The sequence below is a fragment of the Chenopodium album genome, chromosome 5 (assembly GCF_948465745.1).
Source record: "Chenopodium album chromosome 5, dcCheAlbu1.1, whole genome shotgun sequence".
NCBI classification, from domain to species: domain Eukaryota; kingdom Viridiplantae; phylum Streptophyta; class Magnoliopsida; order Caryophyllales; family Amaranthaceae; genus Chenopodium; species Chenopodium album.
The window spans coordinates 77,090,215-77,110,338 of record NC_137838.1 but is presented as its reverse complement, the minus strand read 5'-3'; the positions used below and the strand labels follow the sequence as shown (position 1 = coordinate 77,110,338).

The following is a 20,124-nucleotide window of genomic DNA, read 5'->3' as shown; positions in this document are numbered from 1 at the left end:
GGGTTACTTGTTAATTTTTGTTAAGGTTACTTGTTAGTTTAACAGGGGTTACTTGTTAATTTTATAGGGGTTACTTGTTAATTTTTGTTAGGGTTACTTGTTTATTTTAGGGGTTACTTGTTAATTTTTGTTAAGGTTACTTGTTTATTTTAGCGGTTACTTGTTAGTTTAACAGGAGTTACTTGTTAATTTTATAGGGGTTACTTGTTAATTTTTGTTAGGGTTACTTGTTTATTTTAGGGGTTACTTGTTAATTTTTGTTATGGTTACTTGTTTACTTTAGGGGTTACTTGTTAGTTTAACAGGGGTTACTTGTTAATTGTTGTTAGGGTTACTTGTTTATTTTAGGGGTTACTTGTTAGTTTAACATGAGTTACTTGTTAACTTTACAGGGGTTAGTTATTAGTTTTACAGGGGTTACATGTTAATTTTACAGGGGTTACTTGCTAATTTCTTCAATTTCATTGTATTTGTTTTCATCTTCCAGATCCAATACCTGATTACTGGTTTGGATTTCAAGATTCATCAAAGAATCTTCAATTTGTTCGATCTCTAATGATTCTTGTGAATCAGGTAATTTTTTGAATTCTTCTGCCATTGTTATTCTTTAATTTCTGGAAGAAAAATTGTGTGAGGTTTCGCTCAATTTTCGCATTCGTTCCTCGTAAATGAGTTGTTATGGGTTTTAAGGTTTAGAAATTTGCGCGTATTTTGTAGAGCCATTTTGTTCAGCACTTGTTTCCTAATTCCGTTATGCGCGCGTCGTTCTCCGTTATTTTGCTGACTTGGAAGCAGGCCACACGGTGTGGCCTGCTGCACCAAAAAGGCGCTGACATGAAAATGTAGGAAGAAAATTCAAAGGAAGTAAATATAAAGAAGAAGATTATTCTTTCTAAAACTGAAAAAATTCTTTTCAAAGAAATACGGAGTATGATGGATCTTTGAAACGTTTTAAGTCAAAAACTCCAACAATTTTATTTTTTTTTCAATTTTTTCCCAATGCAATTAAAAGCCCGTCAGTGACCAAAAGTAAATAAATTTAAATCAATTAATATATGGTAACCGGTGGTAGAAGGTAACCTTCGCCGAAGCTATAGGCATAGTCCCTTACTTTTAACTTTCGAAACTACAGTCCCCTCTTTTTATATTTTTGAAAGTTCAATCCCTTCTAAGAGTCTTAACTCTTCTGAGTGACACCTTCTGAGTGACACTTTTTACCCGGGGTAATGTGCACATAGCCCTTAATCCCTTATGGTATACTTGTATCATTGTATGACCTTGTCCTTTAATCATGACTAAAACCAGCAGTTGAAGAAATCCCCGCGAAAATGGATTTTCCTTCACTCTCCTCCACCACCACACACTACCACTCAACTTCACCCACTCCCACTTTCTCTCTCCTCTCTCACCCTCGATTTTCTCTCTCCTCCAACTATTCCGGCGAGCCTCCTTCAACCCCCTCCTCTTCTCCGCATTTTCCGGGCAATATTCGCCGCCCCAAAACCCTCAAAACCACCACTTCCAAACCCCCCCCACCACCTCCTCCTAAACCCCCTTCAAATCCCCTCAAATCTCTCCGTTTTCCCCAATCTACCCCTACCCCATCTCCCCATAATCTCACTGCTAAGCTCCGCCTTACTAGCAAGATTTCCCCGCCTCCGCCGCCTCCCCCGGTCCCGAACGATGTCGTTTTTGGGGGTGTATTTGATGAGGAAGATGAAGAGGAGAAGGAAGGATATAAGAGGGGTTCTGGGGTTTCTGAGAAAGTGGAATTTCGGCAAGAGGGTAAGATTTTTGTGGGGAATTTACCATTGTGGATTAAGAAACCCGAGGTTACCGAGTTTTTTCGACAATTCGGGCCGATTAAGAGTGTGATTTTGATCAAAGGGCATGAGGATTTGGAGAGGAATATGGGATTTGGGTTTGTTATATTTGGTGGAGAAATGGCGGAGAAATCGGCATTGAAGGCTGTGGAGTTTGATGGGGTGGAGTTTCATGGAAGGGTTTTGACTGTGAAGTTGGATGATGGTAGGAGGTTGAAGACGATTGCACAGGAGAGAGAGAGGTGGGTTCAGAGAGGGGAAGGGAGGGAGTTCCGGTCGAAATGGCACGAGGAGAGGGATGATTCTAGGAAGGTGTTTCGGAAGGTTGTCGAGTCACAGCCGGAGAATTGGCAGGCCGTTGTTCGTGCATTCGAGAGGATTAAGAAGGTATAACTTATTCTGATGCTTTTATACTTGCTGGTTTGCTGCAACATAATGTTTGTAGGATGTGATTAATTGAATGATTGTGGTTTATATTATTGAAACTTTGATGATGCAATGTTAATTGCATTAGGTGAAAAAGGCTATTCTTCCAAAATTACAGAATTAGGGTTTATTTGATCATTGACAAATTTGTTCAGTACTAATTGGGTCACTGACCCCCTGTGTTAGGATTTCTGTGTCTTTGCTACTCTGAAGTTTATTTCAATTGTTCAATCATCCTTTTCTGTGAAGTGTGAGGTGTGCTTATAGTTTCTAATTTAGCCACGTTACCAGCTTGACATGAGCTGTAATTTGTGTAGCTTTTATATCATAGACTAGAGAGAGACCAATGGTTGTGTGCCCTATGTTCCATGGATCCTACATTCGCAAAAAAAGCTTGTGTTCAGCTTAGATTCTTGAGAGGTTAGATTGTTATAGACAAGATTCTACCTTTTGCTTACATTTTGGAAGCATCATTGCTCTGAATGAGATAAGAGTCCTTTCTGAAGTTTGGTGGTTATCTAGTATTTTCCTAAGATGCACTTTGAACACATATAATATAATTAGACAAATGTTCCTTCACTTGTTAAGTTGTATCCTTAGAGGCTTGCGGGATTTTAGCTATTAATTGATGGAATTTGGTGAAAAACATTGCTTGCATTTGTGCAATGCCCCTTGTGGATGCCCTAGGCAATGCATCATATAAACTAACATTTGTTTCCTTTTTCTTCTTTTTTTTGAAGCAATTTGTTTCCTTTTTCTTTCTTTCTTTTCTTTTTTTTTTTTTAAATTTATTTTATTTATTTATTTATTATTATTATTTTTTTTTATCACTATTCACATCCATATCTTAAGATGGGAAGATGGAATGGTTGATACTGAAAAGTAGTAAATATAATCAAATGTTCTAGTGGAGTTACCCTAGACGTGCACATCATATGAGATTTTTAGTATCAAAATTTTCCTAATCTAGGTCTTGCTTATATCATTGTACTGCTGATGTTCAAATGGGTTTATATTTTTTTCTCATTTTTAATTTGTATGAAATTAGCCATCTAGGAAAGAGTTTGGGCAGATGGTAAAATTTTATGCAAGACGTGGGGACATGCATCGTGCACGTGAAACTTTTGAAAGCATGCGAGCAAGAGGGATTGAGCCAAATTCACATGTATTTACAAGGTAACATAATCCTGGAAACCATTTATTTGGACTATGTCTTTGTCTTGAATTTTATGGATTTCCTATAAATTGAAAAAGTGTTACACATGATTTGAATGTATGATTTGCTGCAGATCTAGTCTAAATGCATAAGTCTACTGTGAACAATTATTAACTTGAATGGTATTTTGGATTCAATAAAAATTGAAATTGAATCCTCCTAATTTCTGTTACTTATTCTGTCAACTAGTATTCTTCAAATTTGGGTCTACTACTTTTGATATGTAATGTAAAATTTTTCTCTGTGCAGCCTTATTCATGCCTATGCAGTTGGCAGAGACATGGAAGAAGCACTGTCATGTGTGAGGAAGATGAAAGAAGAAGGGATTGAATTGACTTTGGTGACCTATAGCATTCTTGTTGGAGGCTTTGCTAGAGTTGGATATGTTGAGTTAGTAGCTTCTCTTCTAGAATTAATTTATAATCCTTCTGTATTCTTCTGTGCTTGCTTGCAATTTCTAAGTTTTCTTTTCCTCTAAGCTTTGGATTTTTGGTATAGACCACCATGTTTTTTTTTCTTCTGATAAGAAACAATGGTTCTATCGTGTCCATTTTTAACTATAAACTTTTCACAACCCTGAGATAGTGTTTTCTCTTTTTGGGATACGAAGCTTGAGTGCCAAAGTTGTTGTCAATTAACCACTAGTAAACATTGCCTTTTTTGGGACTCGTATTGGGCTATTGTTTAGAGTTTAAGAATACAAAATTTGGTCTAGTATAGGATTTTGCAAATGAATGAATCAATGAAATGAATTTTCTTGTTGATTCACCAATTACACTTCGAGGAAGGGGGAATTCTTGCACTGGATGTGCTTGCTGAAGAAAATTGAGAAAGCCGATTCAAGATCCCTAATTTACAACGTGTATGGATTGAAGGAGATAAAGGGAAAAGAGGGGAAGGGAAATGGAGGGGTGGAGTATCTTTCGTTTGGATAACAAATGAGGAAGGAAGGGAATTGGAGGGGAGAGAAATGGAGAGTTAAAATCGTAAGTAATTGATCTTTCCAACAATTAAAGGTGGGCATCGTGCCGTGCCGTCGCGAGGCATGCCTGGCCGTGCCAGAGGTGGGCTCGTGCCGTGCCGGCTTCGCGGCGGGCTGTACCGTGCCGTGCCAACTTTTGGCACACCCCAGCCCGGCACGACCCACGTGCCTTGTATTTTTTTTTAAATATTAAATGTATATTAAAAAAAAATCGGTATATATTTTTTTTGTACAACTGAAGTTTATATATTTAATGATATTAACTTATGTTTATGTAAATAATTTATGTTTAAGTTTACATAAATAATTTATGTTTAAGTTTACATAAAAAAATTTATTAATTTAGCGAAAAACAACAATGCATATAATAATAAAAAAAATTGCAAGTGCGATAAGCCGAAAACACAAAAAATTGATGAATAACTTATTTTATTATATGCCGGTAGTCGGTACGATAAATCGATAATACAAAAATTAATGGTAATTAAAAATCGTACAATAATTGGTGAATAACTTCATTTTATTATACGCAATACGAGGTTCGATAATACAAAAATTGTACAATAGTATCTAATGTAAATATGGAATTATTATTCTTCGCCTTCGTTTTTGTTTTCGTTTTCGTCTTCGTCTTCTCTTGGCCAATTGAGTTGATTGAGAACTAATAGAACCCGATGTTCCTTCATCGTCGTCGTTTTCTACATAAGTACGATCTTGGAACGAGTTTCGGCATCCAACCAATCCTTCAAGTGTTTCGGGTTTTAGTCTTGTTCTTCTATCGTCTAAAACCCGTCCCGATCATTAAAAGCTCTTTCGGAGGCAACGGAGGAGATTTGGATAGCAAAAATATCACGAGCCATTGCCGCCAAAATTGGATGTTTTGTGGTTTGTGATTTCCACCACTCAAGGATGTCGAGGCCGAACTTCTCTTCATCATCCATGCCTTTTATGAAGTCGTAACTTAAGTACATTTGCAACTCCGAAACATCGCTTTGTGTTCTCCTAGATGATGATGATTCCGTACCTGAAAACTTAGACATCATGTTAGCAGCTTGTGAAAATAAACCTTTGGCCCTTTTACTTACGTTTTTGGGATGTTTGAGAAGGGGCAAATCGAGACATGATTCCATATTTGGATTCATAAACGCTATATAAAGAGAAAAAATCTTTAGTGACCTTAGTTTTAAAAGTTTCAACATTATCTTTAAACTCCATGTTACTATAATAAATATCAATTAATAGAAAAGTGTCATCATACTTTTGCCTTGGATCTAAAATAATATAAATCATAGGAATATTAGTGTAATATTTACGCCATTTTTCCTCCATAGATGGAAGATATCCACGATAATCATGTTGTGATCGGTGTTCGGGTAAACATGCATTGCTAATAAAAGAATGGGAACAAGGATTTTATACAGAAGAAAAACAATGTGTCATACTATATAGTAATTGTAAAAACTTCATATATTTTTCACAATTAACCCAATCATTTTCTAGTAAAGCACATTGTGAAAATTTCATATTATAAAAAAGTGTTAAATGAACCTTGTACTCGGTTGCCCGACTCAACATTTCATAGGTGGAGTTCCACCTAGTTGCACAATCCGGTGCTATTATAATACTCTTTATCCTTTGTTGCCTACAAAAACTTTTCCATTCTTGATATCTCAAGTTAGGGCTATTAATAGACATAATAACATTCCTTATTTTGTTATAGGTCAACGTAAAGCCCCCGTGAGAGCCTATAGCCAATACAAGAGGCATGTAAGGAAACGGGTAACATGACCATTTAAAGGCAAATTGGATAGGTCCACCAACCGGAGGGTATTAGGGACCATGGTAAACATCTCGGCAATTTTTATTTCCAGGGGAAAAAGGTCAAAAAAAATTAAAAAATTGAAGGCTCTATTCACCACCAAGCCCCAAAACCTCAAAATTTCCTCAAAAAGCGTGGATTATAGCCGTTAATTTTGTAATTTTTTGACCTGTTTTCGCCCAGAAATGAAAATTGCCAAGATGTTTACCATGGTTCCTATTATCCTCCGGGAGTCCAATTGGGTCAGTGGAACCATCGAATATGCTCTTAAAAGGTCATCTTACCCGTTCACAACTTGTGGTAATTTCGTAAACTTAAGCTACCACGTACATTTATGACATATAATGATCATATATGGTTTCAAACGGCATTATATGACCCCCGAGATGTATCCCTTAGGGTCTCAAGCCTTTTCGCCACCGGTCCCCGAAAACTCAAAATTTCCTTAAAAAGCGTGGATTATAGCCTTCAATTTTGTTATTTTTTTGACTTTTTTTCATCTGGAAATTAAAATTGGCGAGATGTTTACCATGGTTCCTAATACCCTCCGGGAGTCCAATTGGGTCAGCGGTACCATCCAATATGCCCTTAAACGGTCATTCTACCCGTTCACAACTTGTAGTGATTTCGTAAACTCAAGCCTAACACGTACGTTTATGACAACATATAATGATCATATATGGTTTTAAACGGCAATATATGACCCCGAGAAATATCCCCTAGGGTTTCAACACTTTTCGCCACTGGGCCCGAAACCTCAAAATTTCCTTAAAAAGTGTGGATTATTATGCCTTCAATTTTTTAATTTTATGAGCACTTTTCGCCCGGAAATGAAAATTGCCGTAATTTTTACCACAGTCCCTAGATGCTCCAGGAGTCTAATTGGGACGGTGGAACCATCCAATATGCCCTTAAACGGTCATTTTACCCGTTCGCAACTTGCACTGTTTCGTAAACTAAATCCTACCATGGACGTTTATGACAACATATAATGATAGTATAAGGTTTCAAACGGCATTATATGACCGCGAGATGTATCCCGTTGGGTCTCAACACTTTTCACCACCGTGCCTGAAACCTAAAAATTTCGGCGTTGATTATAGCATTTAATTTTGTAATTTTTTGACCTTATTTCGCCCGGAAATAAAAATTGCCGATATGTTTACCACGGTTCCTAATACCCTGTGGGAGTCAAGGGTCAATGGAACAATCTAATATGCCCTTGAACGATCATCTTACCCATTCACAACTTGCAAAGATTTCGTAAACCCATGCCTACCACGTACGTTTATGACAACATATAATGATCATATATGGTTTTAAACAACATTATATGACCCCGAGATGTATCCCCTAAGGTCTCAAGGCTTTTCGACACCGGGCCCCTTAACCTCAAAATTTCCTCAAAACGCGTGGATTATAGCCTTCAATTTTGTAATTTTGTGACCATTTTGATGTTTACCATGGTCCGTAATTCATTTCAGGAGTCCAATTGGGTTGGTGGAACTATCCAAATATGCCCTTAAACGGTTAATTTTATCCGTTCACAACTTGAAGTGATTTTGTAAACTCAAGCCTACCACGTACGTTTATGACAACATATAATGATCATATATGGTTTCAAACGGCAATATATGACTCCGTGATATGTCCCCTGGGGTCTCAACACTTTTCGCCATCAGGCCCTAAATCTCAAAATTTCCTCAAAAAGCGTGGATTAGCCTTCAATTTTGTAATTTTTTAACAGCGTTTGTTTGAAATAAAAATTGCCAATATGTTTACCACGGTTCCTAATACCCTCCGGGTGTCTAATTGGTCAATGGAACCATCCAATATGCTCTTAAATGGTCATTTTACCCGTTCATCACAACTTGCATTGATTTCGTAAACTCAAGCCTACCACGGATGTTTATGACAACATATAATAATCATATATGGTCTCAAACGACATTATATGACCTCGAGATATATCCCTTAGGGTCTGAACACTTTTCACCACCAGACCCCGAAACCTCAAAATTTCCTCTAAAAGCGTGGATTATATACTTAAATTTTGTAATTTTTTTGACCTTTTTTTGCCCGAAATTAAAAATTGCCGAGATGTTAACCATGGACCCTAAAACCCTCCGGGAGTCCAATTGAGTCGGTGGAATTATCCTATATGCCCTTAAACAGTCATTTTACCCGTACTTACACTGTTTTTCGTAAACTCAAGCCTACCACGGACGTTTATGATAACATATAATGATCATATATGGTTTTGAACAACATTATATGACCCCAAGATGTATCTCCTAAGGTCTCAAGGCTTTTCGACACAGGGCCCCTTAACCTCAAAATTTCCTCAAAAAGCGTGGATTATATAGTCTTCAATTTTGTAATTTTTTGACCTTTTTCCGTCCGCAAATTAAAATTGGCGAGATGTTTATCATGGTTCCTAATACCCTCTGGGAGTCAATTGGGTCGGTGGAACCATCCAAATATGCCCTTAAACGTTAATTTTACCCGTTCACAACTTGAAGTGATTTCATAAACTCAAGCCTACCACGTACGTTTATGACAACTTATAATGATCATATATGGTTTCAAATGTCATTATATGACCCTGAGATATATCCCCAATGGTCTCAACACTTTTTGCCACCGGGCCCGAAACCTTAATATTTCCTCAAAAAGTGAGGAATATAGCTAGAGCCGTCGAGAACTCGCCTTAACCGACAATAATCTGAACCCTGCATGTACTCGAACAATGGGGTGAAACTAGTGACCTGTAACCCGGCTGACATAATCTTAACCAAAAAACGATTTGATCCAATTCAATACTTTATGACCTGAATCCGAATCTGCACCCGACCTGATAGTAACCGTCGACCGATTTAATTCGACCCTAAAACAATCTAAACCCGAACTAGTACCCAACCCAATTAAACCCGAACCTTAGTCATGTAAGGTTTAATGAAATTTTATATACCTTTTATTCAGCTATGTACTGGTATAATCCGATTTAATAAAATCTTTTGTTTAGCTTATATACTTTTTGTTCTCTATTACTCGTACATAGGTTTTAATAAGATCTTGATGATGCTTGATCAAATTATGGAAGGCGTAATTATATAGTTCAACTGGGTCACATTGATATTTATTAGAATTGAACTTGAATCAAAGCCCGACTCAACACTAACCCGAACCCGAATGTACCATCTTGTTAAACCATCCAAATCCAACTCAACACAACCTGAACCAGAAATTGAACCCAACCTGATTTTAAGTCGAATTGAACCCGACCTATATCCGAAAAGGTGAACGACCTGTTATAACTTAAACTGAAATTGACCTGAACTCGAACCTGATCTAAGGCTAGATTGTCCCGTTTTGACCTGACCCAAACCCGACTTGAATACCCGAATTTACAGCTCTAATCACAACATACACATTAAAGTTTGTGTATATGTATACAAGCCGGGGTAATATCTTTTGGGGGGGGGGGGGGTTGTTTAGAAGTCAGTTAGTATACATGTTATTGATTTAGGAAGGTAAGGTTGTAATTGAAGAGAGGGGAGATATGTTAGGATTTGAGTGGTTAGGGAGGGGGATAGGGTAAGTGAGTTATGGGTACGATTTGAAAAGGTAGGCTAAAGATGGGAGGTGATTTAGAGCTGTCAAATTTCATCTCTATTCCTTTTTTTCCATCTCTATTAAAGGTTGTAGACAAACTAAGGGAAAATCATCTTCATTGGTTTGGACATGTAAGACGGAGACTCGAGGGTGCACTTGTACGAAGAGTGGGACCACACAGGGGTTAAACGAGGGAGGGGGAGACCGAAAATGACTTGGTTGGAAGGGGTTAGGAAGGATATGAAGTATATGGATTTGCATGAGGATGAGGCATTGGATCGTAAGGGACGGAAGAGAAAGATTTTTGTCGATGACTACACGGAATAATCACTTTTGGTTCATGTAGCCGACCCCACTTATGGGATTGAGGCTTTGATTGATTAGTTGGTTGATATATTGAAGGTGTCAAATTTCATTTCTATTCCTTTTTTTGGGTAGATCTTGTGCATATCTTCGAAGTAGGAAAATGAATAAATAGGATTCCCTGCTTTACCTAATCTATTATATTGCAGATGTATAGGTATGCAGTCTACCTCACAGGGGTTTAGGTTTGATTTATGAAAATAAAAAATATAAAAAAACTGTAGCTCTGCTGGTCTAATGGTCTATACTCTATAGATAACCTTTTCTTAGCAAGGTTGTCTTTTGGCCTCACTTTCTCCTTTTTGTATTTAACTCTGTATATAAGTAGTAGTTGTTGTGTGTGTTTCCATCTAATGCTTGCTGATGTTCTCTTGGAAGGGCTGCAGATCAATGGTTCAAAGAGGCAAAAGAGAAGCATACAACACTTAATGCAATAGTCTATGGCAATATAATCTATGCCTATTGGTCAGCGTTCATATAACCCTATACCATTCTTTATTAAATTTTATCTTTATTGAAATATTTATTTGCCCCTAAAAGAAAATTTTCATTACATTATTTTCATTTTGCTTTATGTATGCAGTCAAACTTGTAATATGGATCGCGCAGAAGCGCTTGTTAGGGAGATGGAAGAACAGGGTATTGATGCCCCAATTGACATATATCACACGATGATGGATGGTTACACCATGATTGGTGATGAAGAAAAATGTTTGATTGTCTTTGAGAGACTGAAGGTATTGCCATTTTAATTAAGTGCTAAATTATTCATATATCCCATATGATTAATGGAATATGCTGATGTATTGTTAATATAAATTCATATTGTGAGTATAATCTGTTAAATACTTATTTTATATGTTTAATTGTAATTATTGCTTCTTGTTATTTTTGCCCTTTGATGTGGAATGAAGTGAAGGATATCTCACATGGAATAGACTTTAGTCTTTGGTTTGAAAGGTGGGTTGTTTTTATTTGATGCATAATTTTTCAGATTTTCCTTATATGCACTCAGATACTGGAGACACTTTTTACTATTGTCAATCTGAGCTATTAGCGGTAGACTTTCAGACCACAAATTTTAACTGCATATAAATTCTTCATCTTTTTTTTTTTTTTTTTTTTTAATAGATCATAGAGAAATAAATGATGTAAAGATAGCTCATTTTACAAAGTTTCCTTGTACTGATCCTGGGTACCAAAATCCAATAAAAATGTGGCTATATGCTGGATTAGTGAAAGAGAGATAATTTAGTTGTCGTTATGGGTAACTGAGAAGAGTGATGGCTCCAAATTTGTCTTTGAGATCATGAATGGAAAAAGTCTCATCAAATCATCAAGAGTCGTATTGAGATCATAGTTGGAGCAATGTTTATTTTTGAGAGTAATGGTTTTGATCTTATATATTATTATCTTGATACCCTCTTTCAGTCTTTTTTGTCGAGGAGGTAGCTACATCTACTTTATTTATTTTTTATTTTATTTTTGTTGAGGAGAAAGTTAGATCTATGATTTTAAGGCTTGGTTGGCTCCTATTTTATTGATGGCTGAGGAAACTAGTGCAGAAGCTTTTTGGAGAAAAGATGAAACGAACATTTGATGTGGGGGATAAATCCTATCATTAGTGGGTTTATTATGCTCTTTGAGATAGGTATGAAAACCTCTCAGATCCTTGGACTTGTAGACTTCTCAAATTATTGATTTTAAAAATTGATACAGGAGGCTAGATATACTAAATAGAAGATTTATTATAAGTAGAAAAGTAAGGAAAAAATTCACCAGATGGTGAGTTGGTGACTGAAGGTCTGTCTTTGAACGTTATTGGAGCTGTTGCATTACACTATCTACTAATAATAAGGGAAGAAACTTGTAGAAAATTTGGGATGCAATTTAGTGATGGATGATATTGGAGATAGACTCTCATGTCATGGTCTTCAACTTTGGTTTTTAGAAATCTTTTGTTAGATGTGTTGAACTCTAAGAAATAAAGGTGAACCGAGGAAAATTTTGGTGATTATGAAGGTCATGGAGCATGGTTGTAAACATTTTGCAGTTGTTTTTAATTAATGGTTCTGTTTCTCCGTAGGTTGGAATAAGAGGACTAGTTTCTACCTTTTGTTGTTACCTTGGTAAGAGATATATTTGAATTGCTTTCTCTGAAGAAGTACTGAGTGTATTGTGATGGAGGGCTTCAATATTGGTTCAGTTGAGATCCTTCAATTATTTGGTTATGCTGTGAAGAGAATTTCATGATTCTGTTTTTCCATTCGATTTTAGACATGTATCCTGCCTTAGTTTGAAGTCTTTGAACCCTTTACTTTAGCATAGTTTAGTTGGATTTAATAACGATCAACTTACGTAAGCTGCTGTTTGTGTGTGTGTGGGGGGGGGGGGGGGTGTTCCGCGTTCCCTTACACTTTGCTATTGCCATAACATAATTTTGTTTTGTTCAAGGAGGAGGGATAAGTGAGTTAGAAGAGTAATGCTACAAATAAGAAAAGTTTAGGGAGAGGTTATCATGTTGAATATTACCGAGAGTTTGATTACATATTGGGAGAGGAAAAGCCCCTCAAATGATTGTACCTATCCATTGCTATTGTTGTTTTCCAAATTATATATATCAAGCTTAATTGTTTTCTTAGGGCCTGTTCTCTTCAGCTTATTTTCAGTTCAGTTCAATTCAGCTCAGCTCCAATAAGTTAAGTTCAGTTCTTATCTTAATTTCCTTCTCTCATAAAATATTCAGTTCAGTTCAGCTCCAATAAGTTCAGTTCAGCTCAGTCCAGTCAATCAAAACAGGCCCTTAATCTTTACATTTTATCACTCGAGTCTGTCCTATGCTATCTTTATTCATAGCATTGCATCCTAGGAAAATGGCATCACTCTTATTTTTGTAATAGGTATTTCTCCACATACCCTACTGTTTATTTAAAAATGAAATTTATGGAATTTAATCTCTAAAAGGGAATTTGCTAGTATTATAAAATTAATTTATGGACTCCAATGCCTCCCTCATTGCTGAACAGTTAAAGGATGCCTGTTCAATTCCCTATGTAATTCCTTTCCCATCTATAATACCCCCAACCCCATAGCCCAAAAATAAAAGTAAAAAACTCATTAAGTCCTTAATAATGAGGTTCACAGCCTCAATTTTACAAATAAGGTCAAACTAGCGAAGCCTTAAAGTTGCAAGCAAAGAAGATCAAACTAGTGAAGCCTCAAAGTTACAAACAAGATCAAAGTAGTGAAGCCTCAATGTTGCAAACAAGATCAAACTAGTGACGATTAAAAAAAAAATGAGACACTTACCTTTCCAACTTAGATGAACTTTTGGTTCTCATCTTCTGACAAATTTGGAATATTTAATCCAATATGTCTGCTTAATGGATGAGGAACTCTGTCAAATAAAGTTCATATAATTTTTCCAAATTATCATGCTGAGTTGTAAGTCATATTTTGGTTCTGAAATTATAAACCTATGAAGATGATGATGAGTATGGTGACAATATCATGTTTTTGGTATTATACATCCTTCTCAGAATGAGTAATTTGGAAAGATTCCAGGTTTAGGTTTCAATCACTTGGTTTCTTGGAATACCTCTTGTGCGTTATGCTTAAAGTCACCATTGTCATGACCTCCATGCTGTTTTGATCACTAGTCATGATTGTCTTGCAGCGTTCGTATACACTTGGATAAAAAAAAGGGAGTATTTTAATAATTATCTTCGGAGAATGTTGGGCTTCTAAGAAGAAGCACATTAAAAAGATGAAGGTTACGGAAATGCGCATGTTAAGGTGGATGTGCGGGAACAGAATCAGAGATGAGATTATTCGCAAGAAAGTAGGTGTGGCAGGCATTGGAAACAAACTAAGGAAAAATCGCCTGCGTTAGTTTGGGCATGTAAGACGGAGACCCGAGGGTGCACCGGTACGAAGAATGGAAGAGTGGGGCCATGGAGGGGTTAAACAAGGGAGAAGGAGATCGAAAATGACTTGGTTGGAAGGAGTTAGGAAGGATATGAAGTATATGGATTTGCATGAGGATGAGGCATTGGATCATAAGGGTTGGAGACTTGGAGGAGGAAGATTTTTGTTGATGACTACACGGAATAATCATTGTGGTTTATGTAGCCGACCCCACTTATGGGATTAAGGCTTTGATTGATTGATTGATCTTGGGAGAATTCTAGGTTGAGAGGATTGAGGGAGGGGAAGTTTCATAATTTTACCAAGCTTCTTATTGCCTCTGACTTTCCACCATACAGGATGACCCTATTTCTGCTTTATGTATTTATGGAGAGATCTTGTTCCAGAAACTGTGGCATAACGTGGAATTCTCATGATTAAGATCAGTGGGAACACCCTTCTTGTATATTGTTCTAGACCAGCGAATTAAAGCAATCAGCGGTGTGGATGGGCGAGACTGCTAGTCTAGCTTCAGTCTTAATTAATGGGATAGTCCCTCAGGTTTCTGTTTTCCCAATATTTCCTTTGATGATAGTAGGAGATTTTGGATGTTGATCCCTTTAAGTATATTCACCTGGTATATTTCAGTGATAAGTTCTGATCACTACCTTTTCATTTCATATCGAAGTGTGGGTCCTCTGTAAGTTAAAGGAACAACTAGCACTTTTTTTTTAATTTTTTTTTTTTTAATTGATGAATATTTCACTAATTTGGTTCAGGTAAAGAAATAATGATTTGGAAACAAATAAAACTTGTTATCTTCAATGTTTTCCCAGGAAGTTGTTGGGTGTCAATGTGTCATAGTGCATATGGTCGATTTCCGGTCAGGCAGTCAGCCTTTATTGTAGATGTGGTTCTTGCTACTTTCATGAGTGTGAATATAGGTATGAGGCTATGAGTAGAGTGAGCTTGCTAGATTCGATTGCTATGCTTTGCTGTATTGGCTGCAGATGTGTAGAGATGTCCCTCGTAACTCGAATATCTGTACTGGCCTAATGAGGTGTCCTTTGTCACTGGAGAAAATGATGATAATGGAAATTATAAATTAATGATATTTGGAATTTATTGTTTAGCTAACGCAATCTTCTCACTGATACAATAAGAACAGGGCTTCCTCTGATTTGGAGTTGGATTTGCTATTCTGTGGAACATGGAATATAACTGTCAATCTGATGGACATGCAAATCTGTGCATCTCATCTATTAGATATTCAAGTGTAACCTTTGACAATAATGGTCCTTTTGAACATACATATGCTGTTTCCCGATACTCTTGCAACTTTTAAAACTGTGTAAATTGCATCTTCTTTTGTTTCATGTCTAATTGTTCACTGCATCGTGTTTATTTTTTTCCCCTCTGATTTGCTATGGATGTCTTGCCTTTCCAGGAATGTGGCTTTGTGCCCTCAGTTGTCACCTATGGATGTCTATTGAATATATACACAAAGGTACCTCTAATCTTTTTAACTTCCTCATTGAATCATTCCTCTGTTTCTCTCTCTCCAATATAAATCTTTTCAATTGTGCAAATGTCATGGAAAGTTTTCAAGTTTCAAAGCTTGAGAACTCATTACTGAATTATTCACTTTTTCTTCAGTCTGGAAAAGTTTCCAAGGCCCTTGAAGTAAGTGAAATGATGAAATCTGCTGGGATCAAACATAACATGAAGACTTATTCCATGTTGATCAATGGATTCGTGAGGTTAAAAGATTGGGCCAATGCATTTGCTATTTTTGAAGATGTTATGAGAGATGGTCTGAAACCTGATGTAGTACTCTACAATAATATAATTCGAGCTTTTTCTGGAATGGGTAACATGGACCGTGCCATTCGCTTACTTGAGCAAATGAAGAAAGAACGGCATAAACCCACAACAAGGTCATTCATGCCCATAATTCATGGCTTTGCAAGAGCTGGAGAAATGAGAAGAGCCCTTGAGGTTTTCAATATGATGCGAAGGAATGGATGTATCCCAACTGTTCACACGTTCAATGCATTAATCCTGGGCCTTGTAGAGAAGCGACAGGTAAACATAGTTGTTGATAATATGAATTTAATGATTGAAGATTGCTGTTTTCCCATTCTTCCAGGTTCTGTCTTTACTGTCTAACATCGGTCCTCCTAAGCCTTCTAGTATGTACCAGTTGAAGGTTTGTCTGGGATGATGCTATGACATCCCTTAGTCCAGTCTGACTAAGTGTTCCATTACACAACATGTCTAAGTCACAGATTTTATTTGAGTTTTGCATGAATAGCAATACAATAAATCAATTTGAAACACCCTAAAATAGTAAGAGGGTATGTATTTGTATTAAGAAAGAGTCTCATCTTAACCAGTCATATCCCTTGAGTAACATTTGCGCTATACTATACTAATCTTTAAGCGGCCTGCATGTATGTGTTTGATCACAAGGTCTCTAGGACAGTTCATTTTTACTCATAAGTTAGCTTAAACTTCTTGTAGTGTCTCACTTTTTACTCCCCCTGTTTTGTTTTAAGTGCAGCATTTTGTCTTTTTGCACCATTCATCTAATCCACTTTAAAAAGTGATAGTGATTACATCAGGAAACTTAGTAGTCTTGTGGGTATTTGTTGGAATCTTCTCAATGAATAGTTTATTAATTATAGTTTATTAACAATTGTTATTATTTTTACTTATTGTGACATTTAGTAACCCCCCTTGATAATTAAAGATATTCTTGGTCTAAGATTTGCATTGGCATGTGTGCCCATGAGAAATGGTGCACTTGAAAAAAAAACAGAGGGATTTTTTTTTTTTTTTTTCGGTAACTCCTAGCATGTATCCATATACTAGTGTTGTGCGAATTTTCAGGTACACAGGGGTAGTGGGTAGTGAGGACACCTAGCTCGGTATTTAATGCTCATTTCAAGCTCTCTAAATAACCAAAAGTTGGGCAATACGCAATGGAGATTCTTTAGTGCTTAATAATAAAGATCTTATCCCGTGACTTTGAAATTTATGCCCCAAAGAAGTGCACCCTTGTTCAAGTTGAATGAGATTATTATTTTGTAATCTGAAATATTTTGCTTTTAGGATCTTTATTATCTAGCATTTAAAGATGTGAGGTGCATGACACAATAGTGGGCTGTTCACTGTTGACATGAGAGTCAGGCTTGCATCTTGGTGAAACATGATACATATTTTCACTAATTAAATTGTAATCATATAGAATATTTATGCATATCATCACATTTTAAAATTAGCCGAAATGACTAATTTTTTTTATAGTAATGCAGTGCAGTACCTCATCATATAAATGTAAGAAATATAGCATTAACTAATTTTTCCCCTTTAATGATAGACCTTGAAAATCTTGAAAGAGATAGTAGCTTGTTAGTTAGGCTTCTTGTATATGTGCAGCTGTGCATCCACTGCCTTAGTGCATCTCAATAAAGTTGCTTTGCCCAGACCAATAAAGGCAACCAAGCCTGGGCACCTTGTTGTGTGTCAGTCAGTTCTGAGGTAATCCTTCCCCTTCCCAGAAGTGGAACAAAGAGAAAAGGTGAATGGGGCATCATTATTAGACATTTTTGGTGCTCAGAAACCCCCCAACTTGTGTCAGCCAACTCATTTCTTACGTAAGCAATTCCCTACATGTCCAAGTGGATTCTGTATAAATAGTGTAAAACTGATTTCAAATATTCTTTGAGGACTCATAGGTTGCTAGCCTAGTATCCATGTTGGCGCATATGATAAACACTTAGCATTTTAGCAATGCTTTTGAGTTTTGAGGCCACTGTGAATGCTGTTTTGGTTTTTATTTATTTTTTATTTTTTTATTTTTATTTTTATTTTATTTTTTACCATCTGCTGAAACTTTCATGTGCGGAGTGATTTTTTAAGCTCTAATTATCATCTCTTGGCCCTCTTTTATGCATATGGTTAGATTTTTTATTCTAGTGTTCATCATTTCAGATGGAGAAAGCTGTTGAAATATTAGATGAGATGTCGTTGGCAGGGGTGGGCCCAAATGAGCACACGTACACGACAATTATGCAAGGCTACGCAGCTCAAGGTGACACAGGAAAAGCTTTTGAATATTTTACTAAAGTGAAAGAGGAGGGACTTCAGCTTGATGTGTTTGCATATGAAGCATTGCTCAAGGCATGCTGCAAAGCTGGGAGGATGCAAAGTGCTCTGGCAGTTACAAGAGAGATGAGTGCTCAGAATATCCCAAGGAATACATTTGTATATAACATATTAGTTGACGGGTAATGCTCAGTTTTTTTTTTTTAATATTATATCAACGAGCCATTACCACCAATTGGGCAACTTTCACTTTTGCTATGTCTGCTATGTGCTAGTGTTTGTTACCCCTAAGGGCAGGGATAGTCCCCAATTTCTCTTTGATGCTTCCCCAGCTTTTGCTTATAGAATGCTATAGTTTCATACCTCATATTTAATCGTGTAGATGGGCTCGAAGAGGCGATGTTTGGGAGGCTGCTGACTTGTTGCAACAAATGAGAGAAGATGGGGTGCAACCTGATATTCATACTTACACATCCTTCATAAATGCATGCTGCAAGGCTGGAGATATGACTGTATGTTGATACAATTTATGCTAACCTCTGTTTGTCATTCTTAGCATTAGAGTTTTTATGTCCTGCCTGTATATCTCTCTCAATTTCTATTGTGTTCTCCTTTGGAGACGACCGCGTTTTTTTGTTTTTTGTTTTTTGGGTGTGTGTGTGTGTGTGTGGTCTTAAATATTATGTATGTCCAAAGTCCAAACCTGCTCTTCCTTCATGAAACTACTTCTGCCTCTTTGGTCATCCTTTCTGTTGTGCTATTCTCTGAGGAAAACCTTGCGGTAAAAACCTCTTAAACACATATTTTGCTAGTGTCATTTCTTAGCAAAACCTCTTTCTGTATTTTACTTGATTGTGACATTCTGTTGCTTTCTTCTTTTTTGCTCAGAGAGCAGCAAGGACAATTCAAGAAATGAAAGCTGTTGGAGTGAAGCCTAATGTTAAGACTTACACAACATTGATACATGGTTGGGCTCGTGCATCTCTCCCAGAGAAGGCACTAAAATGTTTTGAAGAGATGAAATCTGCTGGCTTAAAGCCAGATAAAGCTGTGTATCATTGCCTAATGACATCATTATTGTCACGAGCAACTGTAGCAGAAGAGTACATATGTTCCGGAATTCTGAATATATCTAGAGAAATGATAGAATCTGGCATAACTGTTGATATGGGTACTGCAGTTCACTGGTCTAGGTGCTTGCGTAAGATTGAAAGGACAGGCGGTGAGCTTACAGAAGCCCTACAGAAGACATTTTCTCCTGATTGGAATGCATTTAGTAATGCCCCAGTCACATCTCAACCAGATGCTTGTGCATCAGAATCTGATGCTGATGACATTGATACATGTTATGAAGGTTTCACGGATAGTGATGATGATGAAGAAGATCACATAACATTGTTATAGTTAGTTGCTTTGCTGATGAAAGCACAGCGTAGTTTACTTAAGCTGACTAGCTGGCACACTTTCTAACTGGCAGCCTGGCAGGTCTTCGTTTGTAATTATTGTTACCCTTTTTGTTTTGGCGGGGTTTTGGGAAGGGTTGCTCTTTTTTTTTTTTTTTTTTTTTTTTTTTTTGACAGAAAGAGGGAGGGTTGCTCTGATGTATCATGTATATGATGTATTGTTCTGTATCTGTTCGGGACAGAATTAGGTTATTATTATTCTTTTATAATGTTTGTACTAAAAAGCTGTTAATGTATATTGTAAGTGAACTTGGGAATCAATTAAGCTACACCATGGACACATTCATTATACATAGGGTTAATTGAAACCATTATCATACTCTACTGGAATCAATTAAGCTACACCATGGACACATTCATTATACATAGGGTTAATTGAAACCATTATCATACTCTACTTG

The 20,124-nt window shown here is 36.7% G+C and overlaps 1 protein-coding gene across 1 annotated transcript; it reads left to right on the top strand.

Annotated features, from left to right (window-relative positions):
- The first annotated feature begins 1,285 nt into the window (after positions 1-1,285).
- On the top strand, positions 1,286-19,932 carry LOC145632355 (uncharacterized). The gene is made up of 10 exons (XM_081684710.1): positions 1,286-2,210; positions 3,298-3,425; positions 3,715-3,855; positions 10,623-10,709; positions 10,828-10,981; positions 15,598-15,657; positions 15,807-16,235; positions 18,147-18,442; positions 18,643-18,772; positions 19,149-19,932. The coding sequence occupies exons 1-10, from the start codon at positions 1,329-1,331 to the stop codon at positions 19,662-19,664; spliced, it is 2,823 nt and encodes a 940-aa protein (XP_081540836.1). The 5' UTR covers positions 1,286-1,328; the 3' UTR covers positions 19,665-19,932.
- The last annotated feature ends 192 nt before the right edge of the window (positions 19,933-20,124 follow it).